The 19,791-nt window shown below is 38.2% G+C and overlaps 1 protein-coding gene across 8 annotated transcripts in view; it reads left to right on the forward strand.

Moving 5' to 3' along the window:
• Nucleotides 1-19,791, forward strand: part of PIP5K1C (phosphatidylinositol-4-phosphate 5-kinase type 1 gamma) — a 124,232-nt gene that overhangs the window by 65,543 nt on the left and 38,898 nt on the right. For all 8 annotated transcript variants that reach the window (XR_007949573.1, XM_051971965.1, XM_051971966.1 and 5 more), the window contains exons 3-8: nucleotides 3,204-3,293; nucleotides 5,040-5,170; nucleotides 7,113-7,230; nucleotides 13,790-13,942; nucleotides 18,261-18,560; nucleotides 19,193-19,398. Coding sequence is in view for 7 of the 8 variants with exons in the window: in XM_051971965.1 (XP_051827925.1) it covers nucleotides 3,204-3,293; nucleotides 5,040-5,170; nucleotides 7,113-7,230; nucleotides 13,790-13,942; nucleotides 18,261-18,560; nucleotides 19,193-19,398 (998 nt within the window). In the remaining variant the exon portion in view is untranslated. The remainder of the gene's footprint in view (nucleotides 1-3,203; nucleotides 3,294-5,039; nucleotides 5,171-7,112; nucleotides 7,231-13,789; nucleotides 13,943-18,260; nucleotides 18,561-19,192; nucleotides 19,399-19,791) is intronic.

Here is a 19,791-nt window from a genome sequence, read left to right on the forward strand (position 1 = left end):
ATTGTGCACAATAACAGGAAGAATGTGTGATGATCAACTATGAAAAACTTGGTTCCTTATACATTGACATATTTAACATGTATAGGACTGCTTGCCATCTGGGGGTGGAGGGAAGGAGGGGAAAAGTCGGAACAGAAGTAAGTGCAAGGGATAAGGGGTGGAGGGAGGGAGAGGAAAAAATCGGAACAGAAGTGAGTGCAAGGGATAATGTTGTAAAAAATTATCCTGGCATTGGTTCTGTCAATAAAAAGTTATTAAAAAAAAAAAAAAAAACTTGGTTCTTCTCAGTGGTTCAGTGATTCAAAACAGTCCCAATAGACTTTGGACAGAAAATGCCATCTGCAAAAAGACCTAAGGAGACTGAATATAAATCAACATATGCTATATTTGCTTTTTTTCTGTTTTTTTTTTTTTAATCTCTTCCATAGGTTTTCCCTTTTGCTTTGATTTTTCTCTCCCAGCATGATTCATAAGGAAAAAAAAGTGAGATTCATGATTAGGGGGTAGAAGTAGACTCAATGACTTTTTAAATTCCTTCAAATGCTAAGATTCTATATGTAATTCTAGTTATATTATAGAATCGTATTTAAGTGTGTAAAATGCTTGATAATTTTATTTTGCTCTCCCTAGGAGAATAGATGTACCTAGTTTTAGTGGCAGAAAAATCAGGGTTTAAGCCCTGCCTCTGACGTATAGATCTGGCCGTGTGATTCTGGCAAGTCACTTAACCTCTCAGTGCACTGGGCAAGTCTCCAGGACTGTAAGTTGCAGAGTTGGACACCTGTCCTGTTAAAAGGGGTTTCTTGTATCTTCACCCCTTACTGATTTGATTGTATGGTCCTAGGAAAATTACTTAACTTTTCAGAGACTCAGACCTCTCCCCAAAACTGTAATTTAAAAAAACAAGCTGTCATTGTGATGTGGTAGAGAAAATATCCTCACCCAGAGTTTCCTGTGCCAAAGAAATCACAGGGCTGAGCCAAATAATGGGGTAAGGGGTAGAATTAATGGTGATTGGGGGGAACTGGAAAGAATAAGAAAAACATGGAATCCAGTTATTCCTCTGACATTTGCCATGTGTCCATAGGAAGTCACTCAACCTCTCAGTGTCCCAGGCAGTTTTTAAACTATACATAGCAAGAAGTTTTTCACATTGGTAAAGTCAAAAATCAAAACCCTAATCCCTATCTCAAGAATTTCAGCTCCAGTGCATCTTTCTCACTGCTGCCAGTGATTTTCCTTAGTGCAGATCTGACCTGATCATTCCTCTACCCAACAAACTCTGTTAGTTCCATATTTCCCCTGGGTGAGATAGAAATCAATGAGAGAGAAATTTCTGCCAAGTACTTCCACATGCTTTACTACCTGACCCTTAGCTATCTTTCCAGGCTCATTGTACATTACTTCCTGTCTAGCACTCTGGGACCTAACCACACTTGCAGCCTTGTTCATGACACTTATTCATAGTATATGGTATTTCATCTCTCCTCATCACACCCTTTGCACTTACTATCTTGTTCTTGGTACCCTATTGCCCCTTTCTCATCTGCACCTCATACAATTTCTTTTCCATCAAGATTCAGCTCAGATGTCTCCATTGGAAATTTTTCCTGAACTTCCAGTGCCTTTCCTCTCAACGTATCAAGGGTTTAATTATTTTGTATTTGCATTTGCTCACTTTATATTTATTTTGTATATATTTCTAAATGTGTCTGTCATCTTCTTGGCAGAATGCTATCTTCTTTTTTTAATTTAATTTAATTTTTCCAAATTCATATACAGGTGGCTTTCAACATTCAGTTTTGTAAGTCTTTGTGTTCCAAATTTTTCTCCCTATATTCCTTACCTCTCCTTCTCCTAAGACAGCAAGCAAGCTGATATATAGGTTAAATATGTGCAATTCTTTTAAACTCATTTCCATATTTGTCATGTTGTACAAAAAAAATCAGACCAAAAGGAAAGAAAAAAACAAACAAAAAAGGTGAAAATACTATGCTTCAGTCCATAACCAGTCTCTATAGTTCTCTCTCTGAATATGGATGGCATTTTCCATTTCAGGTCTATTGGAATTACCTTGAATCCCTGCATTGTTGAGTCCATCACAGTTAATCATCACATAATCTTCTTGTTAACTGTGTACAATGTTCTCTTGGTTCTGCTCACTTTACTTAGCATAGTTCTTGGAAGTCTTTTCAGGCTTTTCTGAAATTAACCTGCTCATCATATCTTATAAAACAACAATATTACATTACATTCATATACCATAATTTATTCAGTATTCCCCAACACATGAGCATCTGCTCAATTTCCATTTCCTTGCAACTACTAAAAAGGCTGCTACAAACATTTTTGAACATGTGGGTTCTTTTCCTTCTTCTATGACACTGCTAGATCAAAGAGTATGCAGTTTGATAGCTCTTTGGGCATAGTGCTAAATTGCTCTCTAGAATGATTGGATCAGTTCATAACTCCACCAATAATGAGAATGTTAGCTTTTTTAGAGTAAAGGATTATATAACTCTTTGGAATTGTATACACAGTTCTCAGCATAATGTCTGACACATAGTATGTTTAATGAATGATCTTAATTGATTAATGGATGTTCATTACAGATGTGTGTGTGTTCCATTCTAGTCCAAATATCTCTTAGCACATTCTGTGGCATACAGTAGGCATTTGGTAAATGTTTCTTTGAATTCAATGTTAGGATATTTCCAGTCTTACAAGCTATTCTAGAGGAGTTGGCAATCTATTTTGCTTGAAATATTGCATGATCCTATTTTCAGGGGCATGTAGGCTGGTCATCCATCTCCATGCTGATTTAGAGAATGTCTGCCTCCCATGATCTCCTCCCAAATTTAAACAGGGTACCACTTTACTCCCACCCATCCTCTACCAAGGAGAATCAGTAGGGCCTGCCTCTCTTGTAAAAGTTGGCACACAACCCTGCTTTTCTTGCTTATGAGAGTTGGCTTTTTTTTATCCTTTGAGTCAGTATCCTCTTATCAAAATTTTACTTTCCAGCATATCAAAAGAGAGGGAGAGGGAAAGGGAGAGAGAGAGAGAGAGAGAGAAAGACACACACCTTAATATATTAATTGTAAAAAGTTTAAGATCCCTTTAGCAAACCAATCCCTGTCTTGTGCCAAGATGACTTTTCAATGACTTTTAACATATACCTTTCCTTTCTACTCCTTTTCCAGTCTCCAATGTTGCCTGGACAATCCAGTGGACATGGGAAGAAGCTAGGTCATCGGGGAGTTGATGCTTCTGGAGAAACCACCTACAAAAAGGTCCTATAGCTGATTTGTAATCAATGACTTGGAGAATATTAGATAGGAAATTTGTCCAGATGAGGAACTGAAAAAAATGAATGATAAACATAAAGAGATCTGGTGACTGAAAAGGTGGTGATCATGCCTATCCTGTGCTCTGATCAGCTGCCTCCTAAGGTATAAGGTCCAGTTCTAGGCAGCACATTTTAGGAAGGACATATACAATCTGAGTCATGATCAGAGGAAAGCAATCACAATGGTGATAGGATTGGAAACTGGGCCATGTGAAAATCAGTTTCAGGAACTAGGAGGATTAGCTTGACAGCAGAACACCTTCAAAAGGCACATAGTAGAAGTGCATTAGTTTATATATTAAGGATTAGGATGGCACTTTGGGGAAATCTGGGAAGGCAGAGATTTTTATCAACATAAGGAAAAACTCCCCAAACTTTTCAAAAGTCAAGATCACCTCATGAATTAATGTTGTTTATTTCTGGTGGTCAAGCAGAGGTAATAACTATTTTTGAGAATGCTGTGTTGAGCTTTCCTTCTTGTGTAGTGGTAGCAGTTAGACCAAAGAATTTCTGAGGTTGGAAGGAAGATCATTTAATTCTGTGAAAAGAAAGTGCTGGACATTGTTATACAGAGGCTATTCCTTGCTTGCAGTAGCCAATCTTGTTTAGAAATAAACTTCCTCAGCTCTATCAAGGAGAGACCCTAGCTATAGCCAAGATTATGAATGGTTCTGTAATACAGACATGGATCTCAGGGAATCGTATGACACAAGAAAATAAACTTGGAGTTAGAAGGCCCGGTTTCACATTCTACTACTGTTAACCACATCTCAGAGCCTCATTTTCATTCTTTTGTAAACCAGAGATAATACTTTATACTACCTACCTCCTGAGGTTGTTGTGAGAAAAGGTTTTTTTTTTTTTTTTTTTTTTTAACAAACTATAAAGGTCTATGAAAATATCTAGATAAATTCCCTTTATCTAGAAACATCATTAAGAGGGTCCTTTTTTAGTTCTCAGCCTTTAAATGAAAGCATTCCCATCAAGTAGTCATCTACTAAATTAACCAGGATTCTTTTAAATATATCTTTGAATTTCATCATAGTATAAGGTGATTAATTGTTGTATTGCAGTTGACCTGTGGTAAAATCCATGTATTGTCTTAAGACTCTCAGTTTAAGCTGCTGGAAGTGGAAGAGTCCTCAGTATGATAAACCTTATCCATCACTGATTTTGAAACCATATATAATGTTAAATAAGGCCTAATGATCTGAGAACTTTGGCCCTAGGAAATCAGAAGACATGGGCTATAAACCCAGGTATTCATTTTACTTAGGCAATATAGTCTTCCTCCCTAGATAACTTTAGTTTTCCCATCTATAACTGCCTCATATACATATTGAGAATAAAAATGGGATGAATAATAAAATATTTAGGAAAAAATACTGGTGTAAGATAATGTGATAACTACATTGATTAAAATTTATAAATTATTTTTTTAAATGTCTCCTAGTATAAATACAAATTAATACATGACTGTAGAAACAAGGTAATTTGGGTTTTATATGCACATTGCTATTCCCTCCATACCAACACCAAAACTGAATTTGTGCTAATTTATAGTTGGCAGAGTTGAGCTGACTGCATCTTCCTGAGTCATCCTATGAAGCTGAGTGTTAGGGTTGACTCCTCTGGATTGTGAGATTGTAAGAATTAAAAGAGGTAGTGATTTTGTTGTGCTTTTCCACAGACCACCTCCTCTACTCTTCGGGGGGCCATCCAGTTGGGAATTGGCTACACTGTAGGCAACCTGAGCTCCAAACCAGAGAGAGATGTCCTCATGCAGGATTTTTATGTGGTGGAGAGCATCTTTTTCCCCAGGTATAGCTCTGGAAATGTATGTGTGGTGGGCTGAAAGGGGGGAGGAAGTCAAAGAATGTCCAGGATCTACACTCTTCAGTGGGTAAAAACAATGGTTATAATCATGAAACACAGACCCCTACCCCTAAACTACTCCCAATCAATCTCACAGATTGAGCTGAAGTTTTATCCTTAGCACCAATCTTAAAAGAAAAGCAGTTTTGACAGATTCTTTGCAACCGTTTTGGGTTGGGCCTCTGAGACCCTTTAAATTTTGTGGCCTTGGAGGCTCCTAGTTACTTAGCTCAAGGAGCAGGGAAGCATGCGGTATGTCCTATTCCCCCTCCTGCTTCCTCTGGTCATATTCCATGGCCTATTTCTATATCACATTGCAGTGCTGGGCCTAGACCTAAGAACTGAGGCCCATCTGGGTAAGAATACTTTGCCCAGAAGCATCATGAAGAGGACAATAATCAAGCCCTTAAGTGGCTCACTTCTGCTTCAATATAGGATAACAGCATTTTCTGAAAGCCTAATTTTCAGTGGCCCCATACAGCTTAGAAGATGCCCTGCATATTTTGGCTCATATCCACCTTCCCTAGATGGTGGTTGTTGGGTTGTTATTGTTGTTGTTGTTTTTAATATTATCCTTCTTTCCCATGAGAGGCATCTCTGTAGTATATGAAGAGCTAGCCTCAAAGCCACTGTGACCTGGGTTCAAGTCCTATCTCTGAAACCTACCTACTGTGAGACCTTGGACAGGTCACTTCACCCCTCACATCTGTAGGCAGCTCTTCAAATTGCAACAAAGACATGTGATCAGCATTGACAGAGACAATTTTCTTACCCAGGAGCTTTCTATAAACAATGATCTTGTAGATCCAGGCCCTCTCTTTCTCCCCTGTCACACCCTCCATTCTAAATAGACTTGCATGAGAGCTGTTCTCTAGGTATAACACAGCCTTTCCCTCCTTCAGTTGGTACACAAGTAGTGCTTTGTTTCTGAGATATGCTCCTTCTTGCCTCTGTCTTGGAACAGTCCTGGTAGACATCAGAGCATATCTTGGGTGCCATCTTCCACATCTGTCTGTCTCTGCTACCCTCCCCACCGGCCCCACTCATGCCATCTTGGAATGACTTCTTTGACTTGTTGTTTATTTCCTTACATGTAATGTTGTATCACAGGACCCAGGAGAAGGTTCTAGGTTTATCATTTATTGCTTCTATAACCATTGGCCAGTCATTTAATCTCTCACTCTTTCTTTCTGTAAAAGGAGGAGATTGAACCTGATGATTTCCAGGGTTCCTTCTAGCCCTAAATTTATTACCCCTCAGAAGAATAAATTTTTTGAGGGCAAGAAGTATTTGGTAAAAACAAAAGTCTTTACATCCCCACTGCTTTGCATGTAGCAAGCGGTTAATAAATACTTGTTGAATTGGACTGGAAGGCATAGAACGCCTTCACTTTCATAATAACTCAAGTTGAGACTATTCTGACATTGGAATGGTGAACTGCTTTCACAAAATACAGACCCTAAAAACATCATTCCTTTCTTTTAGGCATCATTCATCTCTATAGCTTTGAGTATTGGGCAAGTTAGTACTCCTCTTTGAGCCTCATTTTCTCCACAAGTAAAACAGGGATGTTGGACTTGATCTAAGGTCTATCTAGGCCATAAAAATTTAGTGTTGTAAAACTTCTTTCACCTCTGATATTTTTGTTGTAAGAGGCCTTCCATTTAGGAAGCTCCATAATCTTAAGACTCTTCCCATTTCAAATATTCTAGGATATGATTGCAATTTTTGTAATAAGGATATGGTTTTGTTAAATCACCATATGTTCTTTGAGTAGCTTTCTCTTTGAGGTTGGGTGGAAATAGTCTTTTGAATTAGAGTGAAATGAAGTAGGAGATAAAATTAATGCAAATCACACACATTTCCACCTTGCATCCTTTCCACACAGCGAAGGAAGTAACCTCACTCCTGCTCATCACTACGCCGACTTCAGATTCAAAACCTATGCACCTGTGGCTTTTCGGTATTTCCGAGAGCTCTTTGGTATTCGTCCTGATGACTATTTGGTAGGTAATGTATGCTTGGGATTTTTCTTTTGTTTTTGCATGGCATTGATGTGGTTTGAAACCATCATGGTCATTTCTAAGCAGAGATGACCATTGTTTTTTCTCCAGCTGGTTTATCCCACCACTTTGGTGGAAAAGTATTTAGAATATGGGCTAGCAGGTAATTTTTATTGCATGGTGGCCAGGAGCAAAACAGATCTAAGGAAAACTGTTAAGTCAGATACTTAAATTTGCTCATCTGATGTCATTTCCTATAAGACATAGCTTGAACTAGCCAAAAATTCAGCAATAGAGTTGGAGGGTGCTTCCAAAAAATCCATTCTGTTTTTATGTCACTATTGCATAAATCACCAACAAGCATTGTGAATTTGGCCAAGTCTTCATAAAATCAAAGAATCTCAGAGTTGGAACTTTAGAGTTAATTTAGTCCCACTCCTATCATAAAGCATGAATCCCAGCTTACTTCAAAGGTTGGGGAACTATTAATTCCATTTTTAGTGAAAAGTTTCTACCCATTGGTTCTGATTCTAATTAACCAATCACACAAGTCTGTTCTTTTCCACATAACAGCTTTCCAAATATTTTAAGTCAGCAAAAATGTTTTCTCCCTACCCTTCCAATTGTTCACTTCTTTGGGGCTCAGTTTCCTGAAAATAAATGAATTAACCTATATGAGACATCATTGCACACATGAATTATTCCAAAAGCCTGTATCTGCTTGCCTCAAATCTCTCCCTACTCCAATCTATCCTCCAAGTGATTTTCCTAAAGTGAAGGCCCAGTTACATCATAGCCTTTTATCCCCACTCTATCCCTTCCTCCCTTCCCCCCCAAAAAAATAAATAAATAAACTCCAGTGGTTTCCTATGTCTTCCAGGAACAAATACATAGTGCTTTGTTTACTATTCATAGCCCTTCCCTATCTCTAAAGTCTGCTTAAGCTTTTCACATACTTTTTGTTTTAGCCTGGCTTTCTAGACATTGGTCTTCTGGCTATTTCATAAAGAAAACACTCTTATTTCTTTGATCCTGGCATTTTCCTTAGCTGTCCCCTATTCCTGAAATATTCTTCCTCCTTCTCTCTGATTACTGACCTCTATGGCTTTTTTTAAACCCCAAATAAATTCCCATCTTCTACAGGAAATCTTCCCCAACCTTCTTTAGTCTATTGTCTTCCCTCCTTTTTTCCCCATTTATCTTGTATTTGTTGTTCCCATTTATCTTTGCTTTGTTGTGATATTTATTTGCATGTTGTCTCCCCCTACAGGAGCAGGAACTGTCTTTTGCCTCTTATACCAGCCCTTAGCATAGTGCCAATACATAGTAGGCACTCAGTAAATTTTGTTTGATTAATTCTTAACTGTTTGTGTAATATGGACTCCATTGGCAGTATGGCAAAGTCTATGGATCCTTTCTCAGAATAATTTTTCTAAGTAATTGAAGGAAAGGATAAATTTTAGAGATTAGTAAACATGAAGGTATAATTTTTTTCCCAACCAAATTCATAATTTCCCAGAAATCTATCCATGGATCAGGTTAAAAATCCTTCACCTGGATTATTTTCAGCTTTCATGATCTCGGGTCATTTTCAGCTTTTATATTATATGTTCTGTGGGCCTTTCTGTGATGTCTGAGACTTAACACCTCTTATATTTCCTATTAGTTTATCTTTTTATTCTTCCTGTGGCTCCCTCTCTCCCTTTTACAGACCTCTCCTTAATTATCTGCTTTCCCCTTTCCCTAACTGAAGTATTAGTTGTTAAGAATTTAAAGTGAATCCTTTCTCAGTATATTTGCAAGTGAATTGAGCAAGCTACTCCTGTTCAACCCATGCTAAGGTTAAAATAATAAAAGAATTCAGACTTGCCACATTACTTTGAACAAGTTAATTCCTGCCTGCTTGTGTCTTCTAGCCTTCATTCTCTTTTTCCTCTTGCCAATTTTTCACTAATAAAATACGAAGGATGATGGGGCAGCTAGGTGCATAGGGGTTAGAGCACTAGCCCTGAAGTCAGGAGGACCTGAGTTCAAATCTGGTGTCAGACACTTAACATTCCTGGCTGTGTGACCCTGGGCAAGTCACTTAACCCCAACTGCCTCAGCAAAAAAAAAAAAAAGGAGAAGAAGATATGAAGGATGAGATAAGAGGTAACAGTAACTATGGTAAAGAAAAGAAGGCTATCTGGTGTGTGTGTGTGTGTGTGTGTGTGTGTGTGTGTGTGTGCGCGTGTGCGCATACATACATACATGTATATATGTGATTTTTTTTTTAACACACACATTATTGTGGGGTGAAGAGAGTAGATATACAACTGGCTTCACCAGTAGCTGTCTGGAGGACCCTCCTTCCCACTAAGTGTCCTAATGGATTTTTTCAAGTTAACTGATAATTCCATTTTCTTTGCAGAGAGGTTGAGAACTATATTATCAAACACAGTCATTGATGTGATCTGTGATGTGGGGTTTGTTACCAAATGATGACAGGCACCAAAAGTTGGGGTTCGGTCATATGAAGAATTCACAGTAGCCATTCTCTTTAGCAAAAGGTAGATTTATTTAGTGGAATAAGTTATAGACAAAATGAATAAATACAATAGATATTAGAAATGGTAAATATGAAATAAGAGTTGGGAGAGTATATGAAAGACAAGTTCCTCAATAGAACTCACAATTAACCTAATAGAAAGGGAGCACCCCATGAAGTTGGAACATGCCCTTAGCTGGCAGGCTAAATCCTGAAAGGAACTTAGCACCCTAAAAAAATTAGTTATAAGGGGAGCAGAGTGGGGTTAGGGGACAAACCAGGTGGCATGGGGGAATGAGAAAAGGCATCACAAGGCAGAGTGCTGTGGCAAGCTGACCCAAAGGAAAGGAGCAGCAAAGTCATGGGCCCTAAATTGTTTTATAGGGAAAATTTAGCCTCAGGGACATGACTGGGATTTCTCACAGAGCATGGCAAGGTGAGACTGCTATAGACCTCTACAGAGGTTGGGTCTCAGGTATTTGGCATATCTTGGATTTCAGAGTGGACCACCTCCCCCAAATTTCAGACCATGGAGCTAAACTGATTGATCTCTAGGCAAAAGCCTAGAAAGTTTCTCTTGGTTCAAAACAATATTTAGGGTCTCATTAGTCATTATTCCATGGTTTTGTAGGGTTTTTTTGTTTAACTTTTTTTTCTTTGCTACAAGGAAGATTTCAACTTGATGGGGATGTGGAAAGATAGGGAAAAGAACATCCAGAAATTACTGAGATATTAAAAAAAATCAAGAAATAGTTTTTTAAGTGTATTGTTAGTACATTACAACTTAGGAAAGGTTGGGAGTCATCACAGTAGCTGATGAAAGATGGCAGTGCAGTTAGAGCTACTTGGAAAATAGATTCACCAGATGAGCGGTACATAGCCCTCCTCTAATGGTCTGTGGTAAGGGGGGAAAGACTGCATTGTAACTCTTGAGATGGAAAGGCCTTCAGCCATGAACTCAGGATCATCAGTACTAAGACTGCTTTTCATCTTCTTCAGTTTGCAGCAGGTTCCCTTGGATACCACTGGCCACGTTCTGGGGCCTTCTGCCCTATTCAACAATGGGATACAAAAAATCCTTCCAGACTCAGAAAAAGTCTTTGGGGCAAGAGAGAAAGAGAGCTGTCTATATGTGTCTCGGGTATACTTACCCAAAAAGGGGAAAACCCTAAACTTGTCACCATGAAAATGCTGTTGTTTTTTGTTTTTTAACAGATGTGGGTGTGCATAAAAACAAGACTTGATCAGGACTAAGACTCTAAAGAACAAAGCCAATTCTCACATAATAGCTGAGTTAGATGAGAAGAGAATACGTGTCCCAACTGTGTAGTATGAAAGGCTAGTTGCCATTTTGATGATAGTAGTTACAAATTTGGGGGAAAGACACACGCCTTCCTGCCTCAGAAAGGTCACCTCTCAGATTTGCAGCCTTTCTCTTTCAGTTCCTGCCCGCCCCCTTGTACATCTCTTAATGATGCATGAGATAATTAAGTAGATAAAATCCTAGCTTGTTAATCCATGTAATGCTGTGAGCTGTTTTCTGTACAAACTAAGGAGTATTTAATGAATTGTGGATTGAGTCCTTGGCATTTATTCTTTTCCTTACCTTTAAGTAATTCTCAAATCCAGTTTCTATTCCTCTGCCATCCTGGTCTCTTGTCAATTTAGTTGAGATATGGATGAATTGTTCTTTCCTAATCTCCTTCCCTCACCCCTATCTTTATATTCATTTCATCTATACATTGAGCTAAAAGAGTTAGCTGGGTATATCTCTTTCAACTGGAGAATCTAAGAAAATTTTTGGAATAAAGCCTAAGACACCCAGAGGTCGTTGTGCAATTCTTAGACCCGGGAAGACATAGGTTGCTGCCTTTTGCATGGCATTTGTTGCCATAGAGCCAATTAAGTTTCACAGAAATGGTGGTAAATTCTGTGTGTGCTTAGTACAACCTCTAAATGTAAGGGGAAGACTCTTGACATTCTGAGTTGGGCATGTTGAAAGAAATGGGGAGACTCAGAAATAACCCTGCCTCTGTCCTCTTTCCAGGACACTAATAACTAACATAAGCATATTACTCTAAGAATTACTCAGGAAAAGGATTAAAAAGGACTTTCAGGCATCTCTACTAAGAATATTATCCTAATAGCCAAGGCTGAATAGTAGAGATGTTTCTTCCTCTCTAAATGACCTGAATTAGACCTGCTTCAGGCTCTGTTTTGTGTTGTAAGGGTTCTTTCAGCTCTGACATTCTTTGATTCTATAAGTTTAAAAGGTCACCCTCATTGTTAGAGCCCATGGATACAAGGTATTTCAAAAGTTTAAAGCTTAAAATGGAACAAAGAGGGTTTCTCTAGCCCATTTACAAAAGACTCTGCCCCAATACAAGTAATACAAACAGGATCCATCTACACCTTTAGTGTTGTTGACACTGCCTTCTGAAGACAGGAAAAAGAAACTCTTGTTCAGGGGGAAAAATAATTTTGCTTCTTTTCTAAGTAGTTCTACTGCTATTTATACTTTTGTTACATTTATCATAAATCTAGGGAACCTCACAATTGTTTCCTTTCCATTACTTTGGACATTTGTTTTTAATTGTTCGTTCATTCGTTTTTTCAACAATCATTTTTTTAGGCACCTGCTTTGTAGAAAGCACAAACCTGAACAAGAAGATAAGCAGTTAAGTGAATAGCTCTAGCCCACTCAAGTAAGGAGAGCCATACACTTGTACTCCTGTGCAGTAAATGTCCATTCACCATACAATAGCTATGTTGCAGCATAGACTAGAAGATAGTTGCACCAGTTATGGGGCTTAGGATCAGAAGAGCTAAGTTCAAATCTAGCTCTAACCCTGATGTGATCATGGACAAGTTAAATAACCCCTATGATCTTTAGTATCCTTATCTATAAGAGAAGAGATAATATTATCACCTAACTTACAATGTCACTATAAGAATCAAGTCAGTGAGGAAGTACTTATTAAGTATATACTATGTACCACACACCCGCACCCATGTTAGGTTTGAGGGATATAAATACACAGATGCATAAGTCATATAATAAGAGCAGGAAATAACCTTAATAAACAGCAAACGAACTCCATGAATGTCTATGTGCTGTTGAAAGAACATGAGGAAAACCCTAGCATGATGGGTAAATCCTCAGGGGAGTATTTATGGGAATATATAACAAAAATAGAGGCAGCTAAGTGCCTTATCATCCTGAATTCAGATCTGGCCTCAGTTTCCTCATCTGTAAAATGAACTGGAGAAGATAAGCGCAAACTGCTCCAGGATCTTTGCCAAGAAAATCCAAAATGGGGTCACAAAGAGTCAGACGTGACTGAATTGAATGAAAACTGCAGCAGATAACAAAAATGGCACTGAATGGGATATGATTGTTGTACCCATATCCATGAGATCATTGACCATTGGAGTATTGACATATATGCAAATTATATAAAAGCACATTATAGGCATACTTTTTATTTTTTGAGAATCCCTGTTTCTCAGCAGCACAAGGATTCCTTCCATCTGATTAGATCATGACTGTCTCACAACTGTCTTGTGGACAGTTCAGTGAGTTGCTATAGCCCAAAATTAACTTATGTTAATGAACCTGCCCAAATTTAAGCTAATATTCAAGCAGTAGACTCTTATCTTCAGGAACCTCAGATCAGCTGTTGTTGTGGTAAGGCATCAGAGTGGGATTTGAATAAAAGACTGATCTTAAAAGGCCAGAGGGCTCTTCTAACTCTGATAACCTTTGATTTTGTATGTGTGTACATATATATGTAATTGTACATTAATGGTTAACAATAATTATTACTAGCAATAGTATTTAATATTATTTGAGCATCTTAAAACTAAAAGATTTGCCTCTTAGAGCTTCAACAATGTGTTTTATGGAGCTAACTACACTAAATGGTTTCAGATGGAGAATATACCAGCTTGTCTCACTTGCATTCCTGTCATCCACAAGGGTTTCCTTCCAATCCTACCACCTCTGACTTTTCTGTTTCTTCTCTTTGTTCCTAGTATTCCTTGTGCAATGAACCACTGATTGAACTTTCCAACCCAGGTGCCAGTGGCTCCCTTTTTTATGTCACTAGTGATGATGAATTCATCATTAAGACTGTGATGCACAAGGAAGCAGAGTTCCTGCAGAAGCTGCTTCCTGGCTATTACATGGTATGTGTAGCTTTTTTTTTTTTTTTCTTTTCTCAGTTAGTAGCAACAACAACAATATACATGATTACTGAGTGCTTAAAATTTGAGTTTGAAGAATGTTGGCAAGAGAGATGCTAACTATTCATAGTCATACAAAAAAAATGCTCAAAATCACTAATAATCAGATAAATCCTTATTAAAATAATTCTGAGGTACCACCTTTCTTCTATGAGATTGGCAAAGTGAAAGGGGAAAAAAAAAAAAGGAAAAGGACAAATGCTAAAGGAGCTATAGGAAAACAGGTATGTTAATGTACTGTTGGTGGAGCAGTGAATATTGATCCAGCTAAAGAAATTTGGAATCTCCAAAGCTATTAAACTATGCATACTCTTTGATCCAGCAATACTGCTATTTGTCCGTATCCTAAACATTTCAAAGAAAGAGGAAAAAGAACCACATTTACAATAATACTTATAGCAGCTCTTTTTTATGATGAAGAACCATTGGAAACTAAGAGAGTGTCCATCCAGTGGGGATTGACAGAACAAGTTATGATATCTGTATGTAATGGACTGCTATTGTGTTATACAAATTAAAAAGGTGATGGTTTCAGAGAAACTGAGAGACTTATGAGAAGTGAGCAGAAACAGGAGAACAATTTATACAATGTCAACAATATTATAAAGACAAATAACTTTGAAAGATTTAGACATTGTGATCAATATAATGACCAACCACAGTTCCAGAAAACTCAAGATGAAATCTGCTGTCCACCTCTATCTAGTTAGAGATGATGAATTCAGAGGGTAAACTGGGCATATTTGTTGGGGAGCAGAAGAAAGAAAGGGAAGGAGGGAAAATTGAGTGATTGTGGCCAATGCAAGCATTTATTTTTGTTTGAATTCATATTTGTAACATGTTTGGTGGTTTTTATCTTCTCAGTGGCAGGAGAAGAGATGGGAGAGAAAATGGGGACCTAAAAATAAAATTTTGAATATGTTTTAAAATTTTAAAAAGAGAGAAAAACTGGAAGGTAGCAAAATGAAAAAACCTTTAATGAAAAAAAGCAAAATGCTAGGAGTCAGGATCTCTGGGCTCTGAAACGGTCTCTTCTACAAAAACACTTCCTATTGCATTTACTTTATACAAGATGGAGGAGGAAAAACTATAGATGGTCCCCAGTGACCCTTTTAACACTAACATTCTCTGACCCTGTCCTCCAACCAGAGAAAGAGAACATCTCCATTTGTCCCAGCCTTCTCTTTTAAGATACCATTCTAAGAATTGTACTCAGTTGAAGGTCTCATTCAGAAACTTATACTGTCTGTCTTAGGCATTCTAACAATGATATGGGCCTCTTTCTACTCTGTGGGAATGTTCAAGCAGAAAATGGATAACAACTCTTCAGGGCTGTTACTGAAGGACATTCCTATCTTATTTGGGAAGGTTATCTTGATCCCAGCTTGTTAAATTGTGGTTTACGACCCTGAATGTGGGGTTAACATAATTATGATTTATTATCAGGAAATGTTTGATTTGCATACCTTTTTATATACCTGTATATCTGGAGTCACATAAAAATTTCTTGGGCAAAAAGGGATTTCAAGAGGAAAAAGTTTAACTCTGGACAAGATGACTTCTGCCTCTCAGGGTCTATATAGTTTATAATATAGGAAGATTCTTACCCAAATAAGGGCACTGTGTTAAGCATTGAGATAAAATGGTGAGGTAGCGACCACAATCATGCTGATTATGGAGGAAGGGTGGGGATCTAGGGATCTGCAGTGATATAGTCAGTTTTGAAATCATCTCCCTCAGGACCAAATGTGTGTTCCCCAAATCTGATTAAGCATATAGCCAAGCATACTCCAGTTCTTGGCAGGGCAAACTAACCTTGTAGATATAAGAACCAGGAGTCTACAGATGTACCAAAATGTTCCCTAGCCTACATACTTTCCTTTGTTCTGAGGAAATGTGTGAAGAAATTGACTTGTCACTTGATAAGTCATACTTTCCATTTTTGTTTAAAATTCTTATTCTCAGATCTATTTCTGACTTGACTATTAATGATGAAGTTAATTGGATCAGTGACTTCAGAATCATTACAGTGGCAGGGACCTCAGAGGGCATCTAGTCCAACCATTGCCTGTAGCTGGAGACTCCTCAACTGCATATTCTGACATATGGTTATTCATCCTCCATGTAGGACACTCAAGTCTCATGACCTTCTCAGGTCATCCATTCCATTATCAGAAATATTTTATTGATAGAAAATATAGCCTCTATTGAACCAAAATCTATATCCTTTTACTCCCCTTACCTTCCCCTTCAAGCAGGGGTTAAACTGAAGAAGTTTATTCTTTCCTGCTAGTTCTTTAAATATTTAGAGGAAAAACTACAATTTCTTAGGTTTTCTCTTGTTTAAAACATCCCCATTTCCTTCTTTATAGACTTCTAATCCTTCTCCATCCTGTTAGTCTTCCTCCAAAGTCATACCAACTTATCCATGTGCTTCTTAAAAATATGGTATCCAGAAGTGAATCTTATTCTCATCCACTTGGATGAGGACCCATTGCTACTCTTCTCAGGGACCCAAATCTTTAATGGAAACCAGAGAATAAGTCTCTGCTGTCTGTAGGTATATGCATAGACTTATACTGTTGATAGAAAACAGTAAAAGATGGTTGCTTTATGATAACTGTGACACGGAGCACCTTTGAAATTTTGCTCAAGTGTCAGATGACAGCCACCAGACCTGAAGCCAAGGAAGTTGATTGTAAATAATAAGGCTTCCTGTGCTTTTAAGGATCTTTAAAGAGAGCATCATAGCAGCTTGAGGTTTTCTAAAGGAGCAAAGATTATGAAATCTGGCCTGTTTTTCCCTCTGATTCTTTGGAAGTGACATATTCTTTTGCTCCCAGATCCACTACAGGAAATCTTTTGGTTTCCGGAAGTGTTGTCTAATAAATAGGCTTTTAGCTCAAAGTGCTTTGAGTCCCCTTAGGGAAATGCCAAGTAGATGGCCTGATTCTTTCCCATGGAGGCTAAATTCTTAACTTGGTTTTTGACCTTGCCCAAAAATGTCAACTGAAGTCTGAGTCTGGAGAACTTTGGGGATAAGAGAAGAAAAGCTGGGAACCATCACATCCTCCAAGCAGCCTAAGAAAACATCTTCCTGTAATGGAAAGAGCACTCTTTATTTGCAATCTCAGCTCTATTATGTGCCAGCAGAATAACTTTGGGCAAGTCACTTAATTTCTCCAAACCTCAGTTTACTAAGAATATAACCCAATATTTGCTTCACACAATTTTTGTGAAGTTCAAATAAGATATAAAAAGTATTTGCAAACTTAAAATCTATATAAATTTAATCTGCTACTATTGTCATTACAACAACCTCAATTGGAGAACATCACTCCAAAACAAAAGTCTTGCGTATTATGAGTAGCAGTAACTCCCATTTCTGTCAGCCTTTCAGATTTAGCAACACTTTTCCAAACAATGCTCTGCTGTAGGTCGGGGTCATATAAGAATGACTTTCATTTTATAGATGAAGAACCAAAGACTCAGAGAAGCTCAGTAATTTGCTTAAGGTTCAACAGGAAGTCTCCTTTGAACTCTACTGACTACAAGTCTTGGATTCCTTCTGCTCCACCAGACTGCCTCATATTTAAAAACCCAGCTTTGAGATGTGACTTTTTATTACTTGGGATTTTCAAATTGAGATTGATTGACCAGCTGTCAGAGATGCCAAAAAAGGACTTTCTCTTTTCCATGGAAAAATGGCTATACCAGATAGAAATGGGAGTCACTGAACCGGATACTAGATTACCTTGATACCAGTTATTGTAGGCCTCATTTGAGTGTTTAACATTGGGCTGGATAGCCTCTGATGTCGCTTTCAGCTCCTGTGATTTCCCAGAAAAGGACCAACAAACCAAACTTATCTGCCTAGGACAGAAGGCAAGGCTTCTTGGATCAAATTTATTGCACTTAGAAGAATGGAAGTTTGTCTGCATTTAAAATCACGTGGCCAGAGAGGATCACCAACAAAATCTGTTGCCTGGTGGATTCCAGTAGTAAATAACAATAGTTATCATTTACATAGTGCTTTTCAGTGGTTTACAGAGCAGTTTACATAAGTTGTCTCATCTGATCCACACAAAAACCCTTTGAAGATTTTAAAGATGAGGAAACAAGCTGAGAAAGTTTAACAGACTTGCCAGGATTACACAGCCAGCCAGTAAGTGACTGAGGACAGTTTTGAACTCAGGTCTTCTTGGCTCTAAGTCTAGTTAGTTTTCATTTCCTTTTAACAGTATGATTTTCTTCTTCCCAGAATTTAAACCAGAATCCCCGGACCCTGCTGCCTAAATTTTATGGGCTATACTGTGTTCAGTCTGGAGGGAAGAACATACGGGTGGTGGTAATGAACAACATCCTTCCTCGCTTAGTAAAGATGCACCTTAAGTTTGACTTAAAGGGCTCTACATACAAGCGACGGGCAAGCAAGAAAGAAAAGGAGAAGTCCATCCCCACCTATAAGGACCTGGACTTCATTCAGGATATGCCTGAAGGGCTGATGTTGGATGCTGACACTTTCAGTGCACTGGTGAAAACTCTTCAGAGAGACTGTTTGGTAAGGGGAGGGGTCCCTAAAAAAGTAAATTTATGTGAATGGGAGTGAGTCACACTGGTCCCAGGATGGAAAAGATAGCACTTCCTGTTTCAGGGAGGGTAATATCATGTCAGGCCTCAGCCTGGAAAGAGGGCAATATCCCATGAGCCCTCATTCCACAAAAGAAGATGACATAGACCCTAAGTAGGAAAATGAGATTACACAGGCCCTGACTTCAGAAGAATGAGTTGTACAAATCTAGTGCCAGGAATTCAAAATAACAGGGCTTCTTAGATGCCTTATTTAGCAGCACGTTCATAGACTTGATAGATTTAAAAAAAAAAAAAAAAAAGACTGGGGACTTCCTTGTGTAGAAGGACTGCATTACCTCTTGTAAGAACACTACAGTATTATTAATACCCCTTAGAAATAATCATACAAAAAGAGATACAGTATATCTGAGATTGCAGAATGGAATTAAATTCAATTTTGTTTATTGAGTACTACAAAACTAAAATTTTGAGTTCACAAGATTTGAATGACAAGAGGCCAAGAAAGCATAGCTGGCTAGGTTTGACCTAATTCTGGGGGTTGAGAGGGGTTGGGATGGTAGTTCTCCATTTTTTTCTTTTCTTTTCCATGATGACTTGTAGGTATTGGAGAGCTTTAAAATCATGGACTACAGCCTGCTGCTGGGGGTACATAACATTGACCAGCAGGAACGGGAAAGGCAGACTGAGGGAGACCAGAGCACATCAGATGAGAAACGTCCAGTTGGCCAGAAGGCACTCTACTCTACAGCTATGGAATCTATCCAGGGTGGGGCCGCCCGGGGGGAATCTATAGAAACTGATGACACGTAAGTGATGAGTTTGGACCACTTATCAGCCTTGAGGAAGGCTTTCTCTATAGTTAGCTCATAGGTCATAGTTGCTGGATCACCTTTTCCCTCTCAGGACCTTTTTCTGTCTATCCTTTATCTGCCATTGCCTCCTCCCTTTTTCCATCCCACACTTGATGTCATCCTGTTAGGGTGGTAGTAGAACACAGATACTGTACTCTGTCTAAGCTGTCCAAGACTAAAGAGAGGACTTCTTTCCATTTAGCAGACCAGTAATTTAGTCCAAATTTTAAAACCATAGCTATATCCCTTTATAAAATGTTGATCTTTAATTGTGTATAGTATATATATGGCACTAAGTAGGATATAGAGAAGATAAGGCCTGCTCCTTAGACTAATTCATTCAACATC

This window comes from Antechinus flavipes, chromosome 1 (genome assembly GCF_016432865.1).
Source record: "Antechinus flavipes isolate AdamAnt ecotype Samford, QLD, Australia chromosome 1, AdamAnt_v2, whole genome shotgun sequence".
Classification (NCBI taxonomy): Eukaryota; Metazoa; Chordata; class Mammalia; order Dasyuromorphia; family Dasyuridae; genus Antechinus; species Antechinus flavipes.